This window comes from Dermacentor variabilis, chromosome 3 (genome assembly GCF_050947875.1).
Source record: "Dermacentor variabilis isolate Ectoservices chromosome 3, ASM5094787v1, whole genome shotgun sequence".
NCBI classification, from domain to species: Eukaryota; Metazoa; Arthropoda; class Arachnida; order Ixodida; family Ixodidae; genus Dermacentor; species Dermacentor variabilis.
This window is the reverse complement of record NC_134570.1, coordinates 15563533-15582342: the sequence shown is the minus strand read 5'-3', so window position 1 is coordinate 15582342 and position 18810 is coordinate 15563533. Positions and strand designations below refer to the sequence as shown.

The 18810-nt window shown below is 49.0% G+C and overlaps 1 protein-coding gene across 1 annotated transcript in view; it reads left to right on the top strand.

Annotated features, from left to right (window-relative positions):
* Nucleotides 1–3377: 3377 nt before the first annotated feature.
* LOC142575179 (carotenoid-cleaving dioxygenase, mitochondrial-like) overlaps nucleotides 3378–18810 on the top strand; it is an 81590-nt gene continuing 66157 nt past the window's right edge. Inside the window, exon 1 of the mRNA XM_075684272.1 lies at nucleotides 3378–3603. Coding sequence (XP_075540387.1) covers nucleotides 3543–3603 — 61 coding nt within the window. The 5' untranslated portion in view covers nucleotides 3378–3542. The remainder of the gene's footprint in view (nucleotides 3604–18810) is intronic.

Genomic DNA, 18810 nt, shown 5'->3' with positions numbered 1-18810 from the left:
TTTGTGTCCACGCGGTGACCGTTGAGTCTTGTATGCATTTGTTGTCCAGTCTCACCTATGTATTGTTTTGCTACAAGTGGCACATTCTAAACAGTAGACTACGTTGCTTGATGTGAAAGTGAAATCCGAAGTTACCTTATGCACGTAGTTTGACGCTGTACTTTTTACTGTGGTAGTAGATTGAATATGTTTGCATGTAGAGCCCCTGCGGCGGCCACAGGGGCCGGTTCCCAGCTTAGTCTTTGTTCTTAGTTTGGCATGCACAATAATATCTTTAAAATTAGCGTTGCGTCTGTAGGCTACTCTGGGCGGGTCGGGAAAAGTTTCTCGTTGCTGGTGAGAATTGTGTAGTATTTACTGAGGATGTTGTTCACGTTTGGGAGTGCGTTTGAGAATTTAGTAGTAAGGAGAGGCGTTGTTCTTCTTGGGATCCTCGGGCGGGGCCTTATTGGCCTATATTGCAATTTACAAATTCTAGCCGTAGACTTCGCAAGGCGGAACCACTTGGAACGAACCCACAGGATAACACAAGTTTCGGGATACTATTTCCCGAACTTTGCGGAGAAATGCATTGGCGTTCCAGTTACTTTTGTGCTTGAATGCATAAAACGACGTTTTGTTAAGAAATTCGTTAAGAAAGCGGGTTTGAGTGTCTTAATTAACTCCATTTCAATTAACTTTGGCATGATTAGCGGCATCGACGGGGCAGCGATGTGGAAGAAGACGATGGCGAACGCGCGAGCAGTGGCACGAGCGCTCCAGTTTTCTGTACCTCACAACGCAACCTTGAAACATAGCGGATCTGACGCTTTCGCTTCAAATTCTGAAAGTGTTCGTGGAAACAGCCAGTATATGTCATATAGGTAGGTACAATACGTTTTACATACAATTTACGTGTACAATAATATCAGAGTGTATAGCACCATATGTATGGAACAGTAGTTCTTATGAGGCAAGGACTAGCCGCCGCCACATGCGTGAACCAACATATATCCTTGAACAAGCCAATAAAATAAAGAAAAAGATGTCCGCAGCTATCCCTACGTGTTTTTGAAACTGAACCACGATAAAACTTGATGCATGGATTCCGTGACAAAGCTTTAAAACAAAACAAAAGCAAATAAAAGAAGGAAAGAAAGAAATAGCATTTGCTGGCAGAAAAATATACTTCTTAGCTTTCAGAAATATTTCGCCCTTACTACCGGTTTATGTCAACACCTTTTCGTGTCATGGCCTAATTGTTGAGTGAGCCTCGGTGACTAATCGCCATTCATGATGCGCGCACGCGCCCCAGTGTGCTGCGAACCCTTCGGGAATGATGTCCACGGCCAACGCCGCGGACGCCGACACCGACACCGACGCCGACGACACCGGCTTTTCTGCGACACGAGCTCCTTAACGCTATCGCGTTAAAATTCGCGAGCTGTTATTGTACATCAAACGCGAACTCGAAAGTCGCCCGCGGAGATGTTGCAGAAAGGAAAGAGGCGCTGCATGCACGAGGCCGCAAAAGCCCATTGTTGAGCTTCACGAAGACGACGGCAGTACGCGAGCGCTTCTGACTGCATGCGCGTGAGCGAACGTTCCTCTGCGGGCGCGCGCACGCTGACCCTCTCCTTGTTGAACAAGAGTCGTTGGAAGAGCACCACAACAGGGCTTGTCGTCATTTCCCCCTTCCTCACGTGTAAGGCATCGCCTACCGTGGGCGACCTCGCTGCCTTTTTGAAACACGTGCGACACAAGTGCTGTGCAGAAAGAGAACGCGTCTTGCATGATACAATGACATCGCAACAGCTGTACGACAAATATGCTACAACGCAGCAGCTGGCGCGCGTGCTACTACGTCACTTGTTGAATATGGCATTAGGAACCCCTATGCTGACACACTGTGAACTGTGACACACTGTGACACATTGGTAATATTGCCGACTGCGCTACAGTGGGCAGACAACCAGTGCAGCGCGACACTGCCGCTCAAGCGCTTGCATGAAGACAGGTAATGTCCGTAACCGACTAGTTTCGCTGGCGCGGGGAATTGGCGTGGGGATCTCAGTGATTGCAGAGCGACACGTGAATCATTCAAGATCGTAGTGACCACGGCGAGTTGGTATTACGTCATCTTGGAAAAAGCACGTAAAATGGATTGAATGGAAGAACGAGGAGGGGCCGAATTCACAAAGCACCCTTGTTCGTAAGCGCTTGTGGCCACTGACTGGCTGCCTTCGCTGACATCATCAGGATTGCCAGCAGTTTCAAGTTACGAACAATTGTAGCACGAGAGCTTTTTGTGAATACGGGACATCTGCGCCCACTCGCGAGCTGGTTGTTGCGCAAATGAAGGCTGCCCGCAATACAGCTGGCTTCAATCACTACTTCAACACCGCGGTGTAGACGTCTTGAGGTTTATCTTTGTGGAGATTGCCGTGGATATACAATTACGTGAAATACAGATGAATCAAACGTATTAGTTAACAGGTATATGAAAAAGAGTGGAGAGTCGTCAAAGGCATGTATACTCGTCGCGTAGAAGCAAAAAAAAATTGCCAGTTTCACCCGGAGGCGAAGCACTGAAAGCGATAGCAAGATTTACAGCGTTGCGTTCGAGCTTTTCGCACGGTCTTCAAACACTGCGCAGAGGGGCCACGGCGCAACGCAGCACGTGACGCCACTGCTACTGCACAGCAAGGACGTCGCTCTCGCAGGTGCCACGCATGCGCCACAACGCTGGTGCGATGAGAAACGCTGGCGATGGCGCATACAGGCGTCGAGGTGCGACACGTCATCGGCGTTTCTCAGCGCCCAATTAAAATAATCAGGTCGCTTTAGCTCGATGTTGAGTGTCCTGCTTAGACCCGTGTATTCCCCACGGTTATGTACACAGTTCCTCAGCAGGAACGCTAGCTTATGCGCCGAGAACGCTCGCGTCAGTAGCGCAAGCCACAACGCAAAGTTGGCGGAATCGATTGAGCAGAGCGCCAAGGTGCGTCCACTCGGCTTCGTCGTTTTTGCAGCACTGCGCGTCTCTGCAGGGAGGCCCTCCTCGCGCGGGCCGCGCGTGTGCCATCGGTGCCGCGACGGCGCGAACGCGCCTCGAGTGTCCGAATAATTGTTGTAATAAAATGGAGCGGACACGAGCCGTCTGGCAGCAATCTTATGCAGCTGAAAAGCGCTCTCGCTTTGCGTCACTTTCGGAGGCACTTGCCGGCACGCAGGTATCTGATGTCGCCAGCGCAAGGTGTTGCAGCCATAGAGAAAGAAATATGCTGCAGCTGCCAGTCTTGGAAGCAACTGTCGGCGCCAAGGAGGTTACATACTTCCTTCCTTCCTCCTCCTCCTCCATTCGGGCGTTGAGCGCCCCCCCCCCCCCCCCCCCGAAAACGAGAGAGGCAGGGGCGCCGCGGCGGCTGGTGCACAACGGGACTGTGAGCAGCCGTCGGCGGTCGCAGCAAAGCGGCGGAGCGCCACTCTCGGTCAAGAACGCAGGACGACGACGCGGCGGGTCGGGCACGCTGGCTGTGGAATAAACGCGGGCGACGACCGCAATGGAGAGGCTCATCGAGAATCGCCAGGAGGTCACCGAGCCGGTCGCCACGCACGTCACAGGTGAGCTATATTGCGCGGTTCTCGAACGCATTGCACGGCCAGACGGGCGTCGCACCTGAGCGTCGACTTTGCGGTATACGTATATGGACGAATACTTGGGCACGTGTTTTTAAATTTTTTTATTCCTGTTCGCAATTTACCGGTAGGACCGACAAACTTCGCGAATGACAAGAGGAACAGCGCACGCCCTATGAGATCATGCTGCGAGTTATGCAACGGAATAGGCGCCTCTTCCAGGCTATGTCGCTGCAAGAACTACGACCAGCTGATTTCGCCGCTAAATATAACAACAGGAGACCTTAATTGTTCATTGTACTTGTAATCGGTTGTAATCGTTTGTCTTGTGGCATAAAATAGAAAGTAGAGATAACTAGTTCACTTTGGGACTTACATAAAGAGCCGAAGCAAGGAGTGGTAATAGAAATGACATTACCTGAAACGATACATTCAAATTCAGATCGGCGACAGTTCTCACTGCAGCCGAAGAAAAACACGTGAGATTCAAGGAAATCGATAACGTATACATTCGAATGTTGACGGGGGGGCTTTTATGAAATCAAGAGTTCGACGAAAGCTCGTCCGGTAGGATTCCTCATAGTCAAACGTAAAACGGACGGCGACCCAAAACACACACACACACACAAAAAAAAAAAGGAAATAGAACAAAAGATATTGACTCGCATACGGGGGCCTTGTTCCCAAATTGACAAACAAGGCCCCCATGTGGGAGCCGAAACGTCTTTTCTTATTATGTTATTGGTCGGCGTCCGTTTGACTAGGATGTATTTCATGACCGCCGATACAGGTCACCGACACAGAAAACGAAGCGAAATGTTATTGTCGAAATGGGAAAACAGCAATTGTCCAAACACTCTTCTATTCAATTCGCGGTAGGGTGGCTGCAAGCTGCCGCTTTGAAGAAACCAATATAGCAAGTATGAAAAACTCCCTTTGCTTTCGCAACGACAAATTTGGTTTATATGCCTGCTGTTGCCGCAGCTTTCAGCGTGCTCAGTTTTGACGATGCACACGCAGGTGTGCCTTTCTTATGGTTGCAACTCGGCATTCTTCTTGAATTGGTCTCCTTCAGATTCGCGTTCAGCGTGTCGTGTTACACTTCACGTGACATAGTTAATAAACAATTCCGAGGACACCTAAGCACTTATGCGACGTGAATGGGAAAGCATTAACGTCCACTTGAGCGCCGCTGAACGGTCCTTCGAGTTCTGCGCTGCGAGTAATGTACCACAGCAGTAGGTGTTGCTCGAGCCAGCAAGCAGCAGCAGCAGCAGCCTGCGGTGCCAACGCTGCATGCCACCGACGCGGTGATTCCCTCTCCCTTCCCGCAACACCTGGCGCGCTATTAGCCGTTCCTTTTCACCCGCTCTGCTCCGTCGAGGCGCGCTCGTGATCTGGCTTCGCAGCCAATGGGAATTTAGGTGCCTGTTCCGCTGCTGCAGACGCCGGACGCCGGCTTTTGCGCTCAATGAGCCATATGTCGCATTCGCATCAAGAAAACGGTATGATCAAGCTTCCCGAATTGAGACAAAACGTCAACGATGCGCTGCGTGTTTGGAAGGGTTATTGCTTAGAGGGGCGGAGCGTTGGGCAGTTTTAATTCATTGGTGGCCTCCATTCCAAGTGGCATGGGGACGCTCTTAACATGTGAAATCGCAAAAAAAGAAGAAGCCTTCGGAATTAGTGTCGACTCTACATTGGAGATTACTTTATTAATTTTTGAAGCACTGCTGTCGAGGTCACACACCTCTATGGCCAGCGAAGGCGTTCAACGCAAACACTCGCGTGCACGTGCGTTATACACCAAGTATCACCAATCCTTTCATGCATGTAACGAGCCTGCGAATAACCTGAATAGTGAAGTGCACGTGCTCAAAGTTACGCTAAACTCTCCCGCGTAGTTTAGCGCTTGGAGGCCGTTCATTTGACAGACGAATACAACACCTGCGGGCGTCCCATCTGAACGCGATCTGTGAGAAAAGAGCAGTCCAAATTCGTGCGAAAGTATGTGATTTTATAATGCTTGCGTATCATGTTCAATCGTTGATGAAGTGGAACAATGCAATTACAAAGTGTTTCGTCGTTTCAGTCAGTACTACTTATGTGGGCGCTAAGATATCAAGCTGAAGTTTATTTTTAGTAGGCGCAACAGTGTCTTCTTCGACAGGAGAATGTAGATTAATGTCTTGGGTTCTTATTTAGGTAAACAACTAGTACGCGCACACTGTTGAAGACGGGAAATGAACGACTAAATGCCACTGCAGTGGCTACGAAACGAGCGCGCGTAACTTCGCGCTCTCAGAAAGTACGCTCAAAAAAAGCTCACGCTTACATTCCCGCGATACGGTATGGGTAAAGAAGTCCACGCAATTGCGGGCTACCAGTTTTCACATTAAGACGCTGACATCGCGGCCCGTAGGAGCGCTCCAATGTGAGCGACCATTATTTAAAATAAATATAAGAACAAAAACAACACAGCGGAAGGAGATTGGGAACAGGTTAGGTTACGGAATATATTAAACTGCAGCTATTGCGGGTGCAATTCTTTCTTCCCGATGTCACATCTTGTGCGCATATTTTGAATGGCAGCGATGCGTGACAAGTTTCTCCGTGTTTCTCGCCATTTTATGTCTTCTAACGGCGCTTCGTCCGTTCCTTACGTTTGTCCTGCCTCAGGTGTTGGTTAGTCTGTTCAGCTGTAATAGTTACCAACCAACCCAAGTTAGCACTCTGATGAAACTTTCTGTAAATGCATTTATGATAACCTTGAAGAGGTTACAGAGCAGGCAAGCTTCTAGCCTGTAATGAACTTGACTTTAGTCTAATCACTGCGAGAAGGGATGAAATACTGCAGAACACCATTTTCTGTTCGACTTGGTAAGACATAGTCGTGCTCGTTTGCTGAAACATATTGACACGTCTATTTGTTTATCGGGTGAACATGCTTCACCGCCTAACAAATGTTACCGCACAGCGCAAGACGCGCCTGCATGTATCGGAAATTTCTCGAAAGTTATCGATGTTTCTATTCGCTGTCTGTTGTGTAATCTGATTTGCGCGACGCAAAACGTGCAGAACCTTCTGGAAAACACGCGTGCACTACCGATTACTCTGTGACCTTCGATGACTGACGTATAAAAGCCGACGCGCTTGATCACTGATCAGATTTTCGCCGATCTCCGAGTGTGTTCGCCGATGTCGCTGTTCTTTGTAACTTGCCTTTGAGGGCACAGGTTCGCCGATTATATATAAAACGGTAGTTTCGTCATTCACGATTTTGCTTGCTTCTTCACCGTCGCTACTAGATGACAATATAATAATATAATAATTGTGGGGTTTTACGTGCCAAAACCACTTTCTGATTATGAGGCACGCTGTAGTGGAGGACTTCGGAAATTTCGACCACCTGGGGTTCTTTAACGTGCACCTAAACCTAAGTACACGGGTGTTTTCGCCCCCATCGAAATGCGGCCGCCGTGGCCGGGATTCGATCCCGCGACCTCGTGCTCAGCAGCCCAACACCATAGCCACTGAGCAACCACGGCGGGTTAGATGACAATATTAAGCGTGGAAAAAGAAAATCAGTGTTAAGTATGATCCCGTGCAGTGTGGGAATCAATGCTATGCGAATCATTTTGCAGGTATCTATCTCGCCGCCTTTGTGGTTCTGTCAAATGTTACTAAATGGCGCAACATGTCCGTGCAAAGCGGGTAATGCCTGTGCGTTGCCCAAACATGTGCCCGACGGCAGCGATAAGAAGGGCGGGGCGAATCAACTGATGAACACATCGGAGATGCAGCTTATGTCCTTGGCATCGTTCGTACGTGCGACGTGAATTTACAGGCTTATTAACAGGTAGCTCTCCAAATGTGAGCTGGTTTGTACTTTTGTGATCTGGGTTTTTTAACGTATGGCGACGTGATATTGAAACGGTTCCATAAAGTGCTTTTCAACTGAACGGTTTCAGTGTAATATGATTTCCGGTGCACTTTTTCAAATCAAATCAAATCAGTTTATTTTTCATCTCAAGGATGAGGGCAGGCTCGGGATAAAAGTGACATCAGTCACTTGAGGGGAACCCGAGCGGAAACAGCGTAATCTCCAGCTGCACGGTGTGATTCAATTTTCATTATGCTCCTGCACTTTATGTCAAGTGGTGAATGACGCAGAGCAGCGAGCTGTTGTAAACGAAAGAGAAAACGTTTTTTACGAAATTACACGCGCCGTGTGCGCACCATTAACGCGCTTGCCGCGTTGACAGGTGAAGAACGAGTGACGTGCGACACAAGCATCTGAAGCCCGTCGCCGTCGGGTGCCGAATGCCGAGAGGCGTTCCAGCGGCATTCCAGTGGCAACCTTGGACTGCGCTCATTATCGACGAGTGACCCCTGTCACGCGACGCGCACTGTTTGCAAATTTCACTGGTGGACTCTCCAGGCACTTCCGAGCTTTTATACCTCGCTGCGCCTCCAAAACGAAATGCTCGATTGATGCCTTGACATCTTTAATCCAAGAATGGTGTTCTGCTCGTGTGGAACGCAGGCTTCGAGCGCCTTCTTCGTAACACGCTTCTCGAGATCACATCTCCGACATGGTCGAGTAAAATAATAAAGAAAGTATGTATACTGAAGTTGAGCGCTTGCTTGAATATGATTGTGTAACAACACTCGATCTGCACTGATTGGCACTGGCGTTTGCCAAAAGTACGAACGAAAGTGCCCGTGATGTCGTAATGATAATACTGCTCTGTGAACTCCTCCCGGACTCTGAACATTCCGTTGTCTTACCGGCGGCTATTGGCGAGCTCGGAGCGAGCATCACGTGCACAGGAGTATACACGCACGGAGCGCCAGGTTACTGCGCTTATGATATCATCCCAGTGGCGGACATTTTCCCCTGCAACGCGTTCTTTCCCACCAAACGTGAATGGGAGACTATTTACGGGAAGCCTTTGGCGCAGTGGCTCTATTTACGCAGGCGGCGCCACACGGGTGCACCGATGCTCGGCCTCGCCGCGGCGCCGAGACGTGTTCCCTGTAAAGCGCTGAGAATAGTAAGGCGCCCGGCGCGTCCTGATGGCCGGCGATTGTTGTCCGCTCAACGTTGAAGGAAGAGACCCCTTATTTCTCATTCTTTGCTGCAACTAAGCTCCTGAACCTATGATGGTCAAATCGCGCTTGTTGCATTTATTTAGCGTACGATTGAGCACAACACTATAATTCTAAGATCATGGTTAAGACACACTGGCGGGCTAGTTGGTTTGAATCCACGATATAATTTGTAAGCGCGACTGAACGAGGACGTAGAAGAAAAGCAGGCACACACAGGGACAGCGCTACGTTTTCTTAAGTAACTTACATCTAGCTAACCGCAACAAGGTTTTTGATGAATACATGTAAAATAGCACCGATGTTGTGAAAGCATTCACATTGTTGAAGATTTTTTTAATTATTCTGAACAACGAAGCAGGCATTTTTGACTCGGTGGTTTCAGAAAGGCTAACCTCGTTCACTGAATTGTTGTCTCTTTTGTCGTTGACGCATGAAGTCCTCGTAGGCAATTTCATAAGGTTTTAGACTGGGGATTGAACTTTTCACCACAAAAGTTCTGCTGGAGTTACCAGCCGAGGGGCAATAAGTCAGTGCTACCATTTACATCCGTTCACTCAACATTCGCAGAACGCGCAGTAGTAACATCTTGTTTCAATAATTATCTCATGAAGTGGTGTGACCACAAAGTGGAAACCAGTTTCAGAGATCAGACCAAGCGCCTGGGAGATTTTGGTTGCCCGATGCGTATGCTCACCTTGATCGCGGAGGGCTTGAGCAGGAAGCATAAAAATGTATTGAAGGGAAGCAGTATAGCACTCCTAGAGCAAAGAAAGTTATTGTGGTACCACACATTCATTGTATTTCACATAATCTCAGAAGGATAGCGGCAAGGTCGAGTGTAGGCGGGGTTTTCTCTGACCCTGAGCATCTGTAGAAGTTATGCGAACAAGTTATTTCAGAGAACAATAAAACTCGACATCGCAAACAATTTGTAACCTGCACTCTTAACGTTGTCTATGCCATTCCGCGTTCGTGCGCAAGAACGCGTGTGGTTAAACTGGCAGATGCATCAATCAGAGACTAAAAGAGCATCAATATAGCGTCACTAGAGTAATCACGGGCCATTTGGGCATTAATTGCCGAGGCTGTCCTGCAAACCCCTGTTTGAAAGTACTTCTATTTTCATGCCGTTGCAGTTGCATGCCGTCAGATCCGGCATGCAACTGTTTGGGAAATTCGTTATATCGAAGAAGCCGGTCCATGAACACCAAGTCACCTCAGCGGGACTCCGAGTATCGCGACCAAATGACTATAGTAAATCTGTGTTGCTCACCTATCTTCCTGTCCTATGAGTGAAGTCTTGATACTTAAATGGTTTCTGAAAACTGACTTGTTCCTCGCAGTTGCCTATTTGGTTATTTTACTTCCTTATATTCGCGTCTTCTCATATCACTGCTCTTATTTATCGAGATGCTCGCGTGGTGGTGGCCAAATCGTTGCATGCTATACCGAACCTACCGGGGCAGGTTCAATTCCTAAATTGATTATAAATACTGAATTCTTCATAATAAAGACTAAAATTATAGCTCAGGTTGTGCATCTATATTGTTCCATCTGTGTCCCTAACGCTCCTTCGTTTGTCGGCATGCTCTTCGTGTAGTTTTATTCTATGTGTATTTAATCTGAAATTTTTTTCGCGTTTCGGCCACTTGGTGCTTTCGATCAGTTTTTATTCCCAAGTCTTATCGTGGTGCAGTGTTTAACTTTGGTACCTTGGTTTTTATCAGAATAAGTGATCCGAATAATAAAACGGCTTAACTGATTGGTTGAAAAGATTACCTGTGATTATAGTTTTCGTGTTCCGAGACTACTTAAGCTGACGCGATTTTGACGAATTGCCGCTTAGCCTCTGTTTATAAAAGACAAGGTTACTTCACGTGCTATAATCTCTGCTGTCGCGTTTAGTATTGCTTTGCATTTTCCTGTGGTAAGGACCGGGCAATCGTGAAATGCTACTTGGTTTTCGGAACGAGTCAGTGAGTCACATAGAACGAGAGAAAGAGAGATAAATTATTATGTACAAGACTAGGGCAATCTCCGATTGGGCATGAGACTCAAATGAGCACTTTCGACTCTCCTCGCTAATGACCTAAGTCTAACTTTGTCCTCGGTCATTTGGTTCACAACTACAATAAAACAATGTTACGGTGTGCAAAGTTTACTGATAAAGGGCACACTGGCTCCAGTAAAATGGTATACTCCAGCTATACATTGCAGATGTACTTGCTCTGGTTTCTGTCACTTCACATGATATCAGAGGCGAACACTAAAGGGGACTACGCTGGTACACTACTTTGGTGGTGGTGGTACGAGGTTGTGGTGGTGGTGGGTTGTAGCAGCAGGCGCGGGCTTGGCCTGGCTATCAAAGGCGGCAGTTGCTCTGCTCGAGCTTCTCTTATAGAATCACTGTCTCCTTACCGCATTCTTAAGAGAGACTGGCCAGATGTACGTGTGGTGAAACACCGCAGCGATTCTACGCTGCTTTCCAGGACAGCGTTCAGTGCCTGTTGATGTTGGTGCTGCGTAAGATACACAAGCGTGTATCATGTGAGTGCTCTCGTTTTTATGTGCAACAACTTCAAGCTACAGGATCAGCGATTGGTGGTGGATTTTATGGCAGAGCAAAACCTAGGTATCTGGTACATGACTTAGTCAAACTTACGTAAGCTTAGGTAAACTTAGGTATATGATTATCATTACACTCTGAATATAACCGTCCGGAGTATCTATCACTCTTCTTGCCTACCATACTCTAGCGGCAAGATGAACGTTTAACTTTCTATATTGTCCTCGAGGGTAGCACTACCTGTTTTCATCGGGATTTGTTGAAATAACAACGCTTCACCAACAAGGAAGGGAAATAGCGCTCTGTGCTTACCCAGCTCTCGATACATGCATACACCTTGCACCTGCAATGTGTAGGCACCCTTCCCCTCCGTACGCATATACATCGCGTCCAGTACTCACTAAGGTCCCCACCGCCGTTCATCATATACTGATATAGTGAACACGTGGCAGTGTGCGCCGAACACACCTCTCCCCGACCCCACACCTAACTCCCTCTACACCCCTTCTGTCGGGACTCCAGCCACTTCTACCGAAGATCAAGAATGTAATTGAGGGACACTTTAATGACCTCCTACCATCGGTATGCCCAGCCTGCCTCTTTTCACTGTCTCACCAGCGAAGCGAATCTGACCAAAGCCCACGGGGCCGCGACGACTTCACTGCGTAACAACCACATTTTAGCAGTTGTGATGGGCCAGGGTTCATATTCACAGAAAACCTCCTACACTGCAACTGGTCGTATGAGCAGTTACTAGCCATTCCTGATGTTGGACATTTTACGAGAGAAGGCGACCAGCCAATGGAACACAGGGCTTACGCACAAAGAACTTTGTGAATTCGGCCCAGGACCATTGCTCTATGAAAGTAGGCACAGAAGAAGACACCAGATGGAATCTTGTTTTATCTTCGTGGGAATCGAAATCCATTCTTATAGCAGTAACAACAACCCTCAACCACTCGCTCGAAAAAACATTTGATGTCACAAGGATCTGAAGTGTGTTCTGTTTCCGTTTACCTTTCCTATCTCCCCCTGCACCTTTGTTCTGCATCTATTTTCCGCGTTGTCTCCACCACGGTCTCGTGGCCCCGTCTATACTGCTGTGCCCGCGGTAGAGCCGGTCAAAAAGCGACGCCAGCTGGCTTAGGAGGGCAGGCAGAGGAAGAAACTAGCTGCGCAAGTGATGCGGCGCTTGCACTGCCCTCCCGGTGGTCAGCGTGCAGAGGAGGAAATGTCTTTACGTCGCGACCACAAAGGATGCGCCAAAAAAAAACCTGGCGCATCAGGCAAGGCCGCGGAGAGTGTCGCCTGTGTTCTTCTGCTGCGGACGCTTCCTCGTTTTTCTCTTCCGAGCAGCCAAATGTAGGCGGAGCTGAGGCTTTACGTAATCACCCGTATTCTTTTTTTTTTTTTTTGAGAACGTAAAGTTTTCTTGGCCCTGACGTACTTTCCATTTTTCGGCAAAAGATTCGGTCAGAAATACAATTTTTAGTCTCTTTCTGTTTGTCTCCGGCTCGGGCAATTGAATGCAAAAGCACTCGTCTATTTAAATTTAGCTGCACGTTGAGGAACTCCAGCTGGTCAAAATTAATCCGGAGTCACCCGCTACGGTGTGCCTCGTAATTGTAGCGTGGCTTTGGCACGTAATACCTAGGAATTTATATTTCCCGCACGTTTCGGAATGTACGGCGCGAGATATCATTAGACAATTAATACTTTCGCTGTATAATCGGCGACAAAATTAAATAAATTTCGATTGCAGTAAGTGCGTGTTGAGCCGAGCGATAATTTGATAACATTATAAATCGCGATGAAAAACGGTCACCGTCCAAAAGTAAAGTAATGTGCTATCGAAGCTACAGTGTCATCGAGAAACCTAACAGAACGAAAGAATAGTTCTTTAATGAGATATCCAACGTCATTTTTCCAAGCGTTCTATATGGTTTCCTGCACGTGTTGTTCTGTTTATGGACGGGATAGAGGAAGCGATGGAGAAGAAGTACAAAAGACGCTCACTGAGATATTTGCGGGTACCCAGTGTATACCTTCGACGTGAACCGAGAAATCATATTGCGTTCATCACTTCGAGCAAAGGAACTATACTTGGCTAGCGGCGCTGGCCGAACAGCGTGTTCATAGCTCTCCTGCAATATGCCCCCAGCACAAGACATCCAGATAGATTTTTGTTTTCTGCGAGAAGAATGCATTTCGGCGGCATTGTATTGTGCCGTAAAGGCCAGCAAACTTCGGTGCTTCTTCCAGAAACCGAAGCATAAAAAAAAATAATTAGAAAGGTATATCGCTTTTTCTTTCTTTTTGCTTTTTTTGATGCCTGTCCAACCGGCACTTTCTCTCTCTGTTTCCACATCCTGCAAAATTACAACATAAAGGAGAAGTCTCGCTGGCACTTTTGCTCCAACAAACTGAGCGGACGAAGATAGAGGCGCCACTTTATTCGTTCGCGTCATAGGAGCACTCGACACCGTGATCAGCTGAAGGAAGTCATTATGGAAAAGCCACGCCTCTCAAACACGTGCACCATTTGTACACGCGGGCTTCAGCAGTCGAGGAGACCCTTAATATATCCCACCACTTGCGGCATATCCTTGTACCGGCTCCTGGAAGTGGAAAGCGTCATCGTCGAGGTAGTGTTTTCATGTCGCAAGAACACAAATCGGTTTGACCAGACAGTCCTTTTATAGTATCCATAATGTACGCAGTTTGTTTATTTATTTATTTGTTTGTTTATTTATTTATTTATTTATTTATTTATTTATTTATTTATTTATTTCAACATACTGTCAACTCCATGGGTGTTATTACAGGAGTGGGCGTACAAACCTTGACGCATATATGTATATTTGCAATCCTGGCTTTTTTATTTGTTTGTTTGTGTCAGAAAAAAATATATATACATAGTTGGGAAGAAATACAGAGAAGCAAACAATATCAATAAGTAAAATAGAGGACTAGTGCCTTCTCGGCAAGCTCAATAAATTTGGTATAAATATGTGTCTCTAAGGTTTTTATCGTTCATGTATACTCCGTTTCCTACATGAGGTGCAACGCTGTGGAGGCTTGAGATACTTCTTGCAGTGGCTACGATCGCATTTAGAAATAGTTCCGTATTTCTTGACCCGATATCTTGTGAAAATTTTCTTTATATAAGCTCAGTTCTGAATGAAAAGAAAAATAATTTACACATAGAAACAGTCCATCTACTTATACGGCTGCGAGCACCTTACTTTAAAGCAATTTGCTTTTCGTTATTTTTAATTGCAGCCCGTCGCGGCAGCTTCACGTGCATGCTCGCGCGAGCAAACGTCGCTGGCACGCTTCGAAGCATAGACGGAAGCGAGCGGAGTAATAAATATTGGCGACCGGACTTCTTGCGCAGCTTCCACAGCGTTGCACCTGATGTATGAAACGGAGTATAGGCAGAAACACGCGCCTCTTCGCTATCTCACTCGGCGTGCAGGAACAAAAATGTCATCGCAACATCCAGTGACTTGAAACCGCACGTACAGCGTGGGCGCGCACCATTCTCGCGACGGGGCCAGACTCCCTCGCGGGCCTCCTTATCCGCTCGGCCATCGTCTGCGCAACAGCGTACGTCTGTTTCCGTAACGGGAAGGAAGTGCGCCACCAGGAAGGACCCGCGCTCGGCCGGTTCCTTCCTTCCTTGCTGCGCAACGCGAACGGTTTGACTCACTGCACTTTCCAAGTTGTGTTTCCATATCGGGACCCGCCTGCACACAAAGCACGTGGTCGTCCACAGAGAGGCTTGCGAGTTTGCACACGCACGTTACGAAACGTGCTTTCGCTGCCATTGTGCATATATTAGCGCATACGCGAGCACTTACCGAGGGCAACTGTCAGACATACTCCCTTGTTTCCCGGTCTGCGTGGAGCAGGAACGGCATATGAAGCGCCGAGGCAGATTTCACAAGTTGAAAAAGAAATATTATAATATACAGAAAAATTGTCCGACGATTACGATACTCCCTAATGCGACATTTCAGCGCAGCTTGATACGCGTTTCCGTTTCACGCTGTATTGAGGCAAAGAATGAGAACGAAATCAGCGCACCGACTGCTAGTGGGCTAGTGCCGTCAGCGCCTTCGCAGAGGGAGGGGTAGTATGGGAACGCTGCGCATGATCAGCAGCATCGGAACCAGCTGTGGTAGAAGACGACGACGAATTCGCGATAAGTGACACGGGCACGAGGAGCAGTATGGGAACGCGCTGGCATGGTGAGCGACATCGGATCCGTCGGAGCCAGCTGTGGTAGAAGATGGCGACGAATGCGCGAGCAGTGGCATGAGCGCGTTCGCGTGTTTACGCTGTGGGACGCCAACACTCAACCCAGGAACGAGCGCCATGGTGAATTCCACTGGTCGATCTTGAGTGGAGTGCTGAATCCACGAGAGATGAAGAAAATCCGGCACGGTGCGATCCCGTCTCGATTGACCAGAGAAAAACAACACGCGCTCCTGCAGGGAGCTGCAGCGGAAGTTGGGCGCCTGCCATATCCGCCAGCCTTATCGCGATTTCATCATTTGCACCTCGAATAGAATTTCATAAGGCACGTACAACTCCTCATCGTCACTGCTCCTGCTTTCCGAGGAACTAGAGCTGCTGTCAGAATCGCTCAAGGCAAGGAGCACTGCCGCACGGCTGAACGACTCCATTTCGACATGGTAAATAACTCCACAGCGTTACCAAACGACGCCTCAAAAAGAGCTGAAAACAGCCAATTCACCCGATCAATCCGGAAGGGACGCGTCTGAGTTCCGGCGAAATCCGTTTCTGCTCGGCGGATCAACGAGGAGCGCTCCTGCACGGGCCTGCAGCTGTTTACATGTGCCGAGGCCATGGTACAGAACCGTGACACGGAAACCTTGCGGAAGATAATGAGCCGGTCATCCCCTCGTCCCGAGCAGCGGTGAGCGCGGCAGCGTGCAACCTCCACGGATGGAAATATCTCTGTGCAGGAGATCCCTCTCACCGGGACGTTGCTTTACATCTATTATATCTTCGTCTATCTACGCTCTGCTGTCCCCCTACTCTCCGTTTCGCGACTCCGCAGCTGCGCCTGTGCGGAAAGGAATATGCACGAGGCTCGTACCGTTCAACCGGCAGTGCAGTAATGCTCGTCTATATTTGGACCGGCGCGGCGTATCCGAGAGGAAGTTGAATAAGAGTTTGACGATGAGCGCACGAAATGCAGTCGCGAACCAACTCGCGCTGTCTGTTGCGTGTTGTCGCCACGCCGCTGCTGCGATGGGGGTGATTTTAATCGACTCTGTGGAGAAGGGACGTGTGACAGTTGGACTCCGATGCTCCGCTTTCGTGCGCGGCGTGGCGTCATCGCCGTTTCGGTCGACCTACTGCGAGCTACGCAGAGCGCGTCGGAGAGCGTATACGCGTAAACGACCTGTTTCTCCACGATTACGATTTTCCTGACCGCTGCGCGAACGTAGAGCGTGCGTGCGCGCCACTCCAGGAAATTTTGAAAGCAAGAGCAAACGCTGATCGTAAACATGATTGCGATTAACATTGCTGCACATTTCTCATGGCATCTGTATGTGTGGCCTCGTTCAGATTACGTCGTAAAAGCCGTACCTTCTGGACGTCTCTTATTGCGGCTGTGCATTCTGAAATGCACAGCCGCACAGGTTCCTCAAAGGCTTCTTCACGTATACTACTTCTTTTACAACACAAGGAGCGATGAATATTAGCGTTATTCTAAAGAATGCCCTATTCGTCAAGCATGCAGAGAAATCGCTTGCACTGCGTTCTGTCACTTCGGTGCCCAAACAGCCCAGCGTATTAATGTGACATGAACGGTGCGAACAACTGTAAGAGCGGGCGAAATGCACAAACGCAGATGGGGAGCTGTGCGCCACCGCATTGTATACGAGCGTGGCCACGTGGACTTGTCGGTAGGTCACGTACTAATTTGTCACAGCCCAGGCACTACGGCGCACACACAAAGCTGGCACATGTATCAGCCCACCGCAGCACTGCGCAACCTGTAGCTCCACGCATCGTTTCGCCCACGTCGGCGTGACTGCGCTACGACAGATTAGAAGCACTCCACTCTCAACCATATGAAACACCGTACGCCGTTCGTAAACGTATGATGCCCCATTTTCAAAATAAAGCTGTTAGAAGCGGAGCACTGCGTTGTTGTCTCCGTCTCCGTGATTCGAGCTTTTACAGTTGGCGATGCAATACCAACTGTAAGATTCGTCGGACGATCTCGCCGCTGCCACCATTTGTTTGAGTTGTCGGACGATCTACGAACTGCAGGCCGATCTCACCGCTGCCATTCAGATGTAAGATTTGGCAGCCGTAGCTGTAGGAAGGAGCTTGACTCTTCGTCGGGACTTAGGCGAGCAGGATTTATTTACATGTTATTTACAGTTGAACATTAGATACATCGACAGTCTAGCGTGACTCCCAAATGGTGCCCGCAAGACGAGCATACAGCAAACAGCTTACGAGCACACAGCTCACGAGTACATTTCGAGCACAACGAGCACATCTAGCAGCCGACAATCGCTGCTTATAAGCACTCCGCTCGACGTCATAGTTCGACGTCATTGTAGATGACCCGCCCTTTTGGAGGAGGCGGGCTCTCGACTTAGAAGAGGATGAGGCCTCACACACACGCACACACACACACACACACATAGGTGCAATGGTCCGGAGCCGACGTCAGAGGGGCTTCGTAGAACTCTGAGCGGGCCCGGGTTGCTCGCCGGGTAGCACATTGTCTTGCGTCTTGGTCGGCGCGTGGGAAGGAGCTGTCGTCGGTGTTCCCGCGGCAACTCCCCCACTCATAGCAGAACAGGGCGGCGTTGTTGTGTTGCGCACAAAGCCTGCTTCGTCGAACTCGGAGCCGTCCCGGGTGGCGCGCTAGCGTAGCACATTGTCTGGTGTCTCGAAAAGCGCATGGGGAGGTACCGCCAATTACCTCCCCTCGAGAACTCCTCTGAGCTGAGCCCTCGCCACGTGGCTGCCGGTTATCCGCAGTTCTCTGAAGTGCGCCACCGTCCCGGTTGGATCGGAACACGTGCAGAGGGCTGAAATAGCTGCAGGCCGATCCTAACACAACGCGCCCAAGCACGATTTCTGGCGCGGAAATCAACTGACGTGAAAGCTGAGCACATTCCGTCGCCTGCCCTTCAGCCGCGAACCGGGCAGTAGCGTGTCGCGGAGCTTTCCAACACACGCGGCCACTGGGTTAAGGTGGCAGCTGACGCAGAGACCCGCGCCACCGTGGCGGCGGCCGCGTCGTGCTCCCAATGGCCGCCCTTGCTTCCACTTTCGTTCGCCTTCCTTTTACGGCTGCTATTTCGAGGCGCCTCTCGCGACTGCGGCGGTGCTCGCCAACAGGTCGCCGCGCCGTCTGAGCCCCTCGCAAATCGCTCGCTGTTTTGAACACTTCCGGTCTACTTGCTTTGCGTTGCAAAGGTCGTTTGGCCGGTGCTTCTTTACGCGGA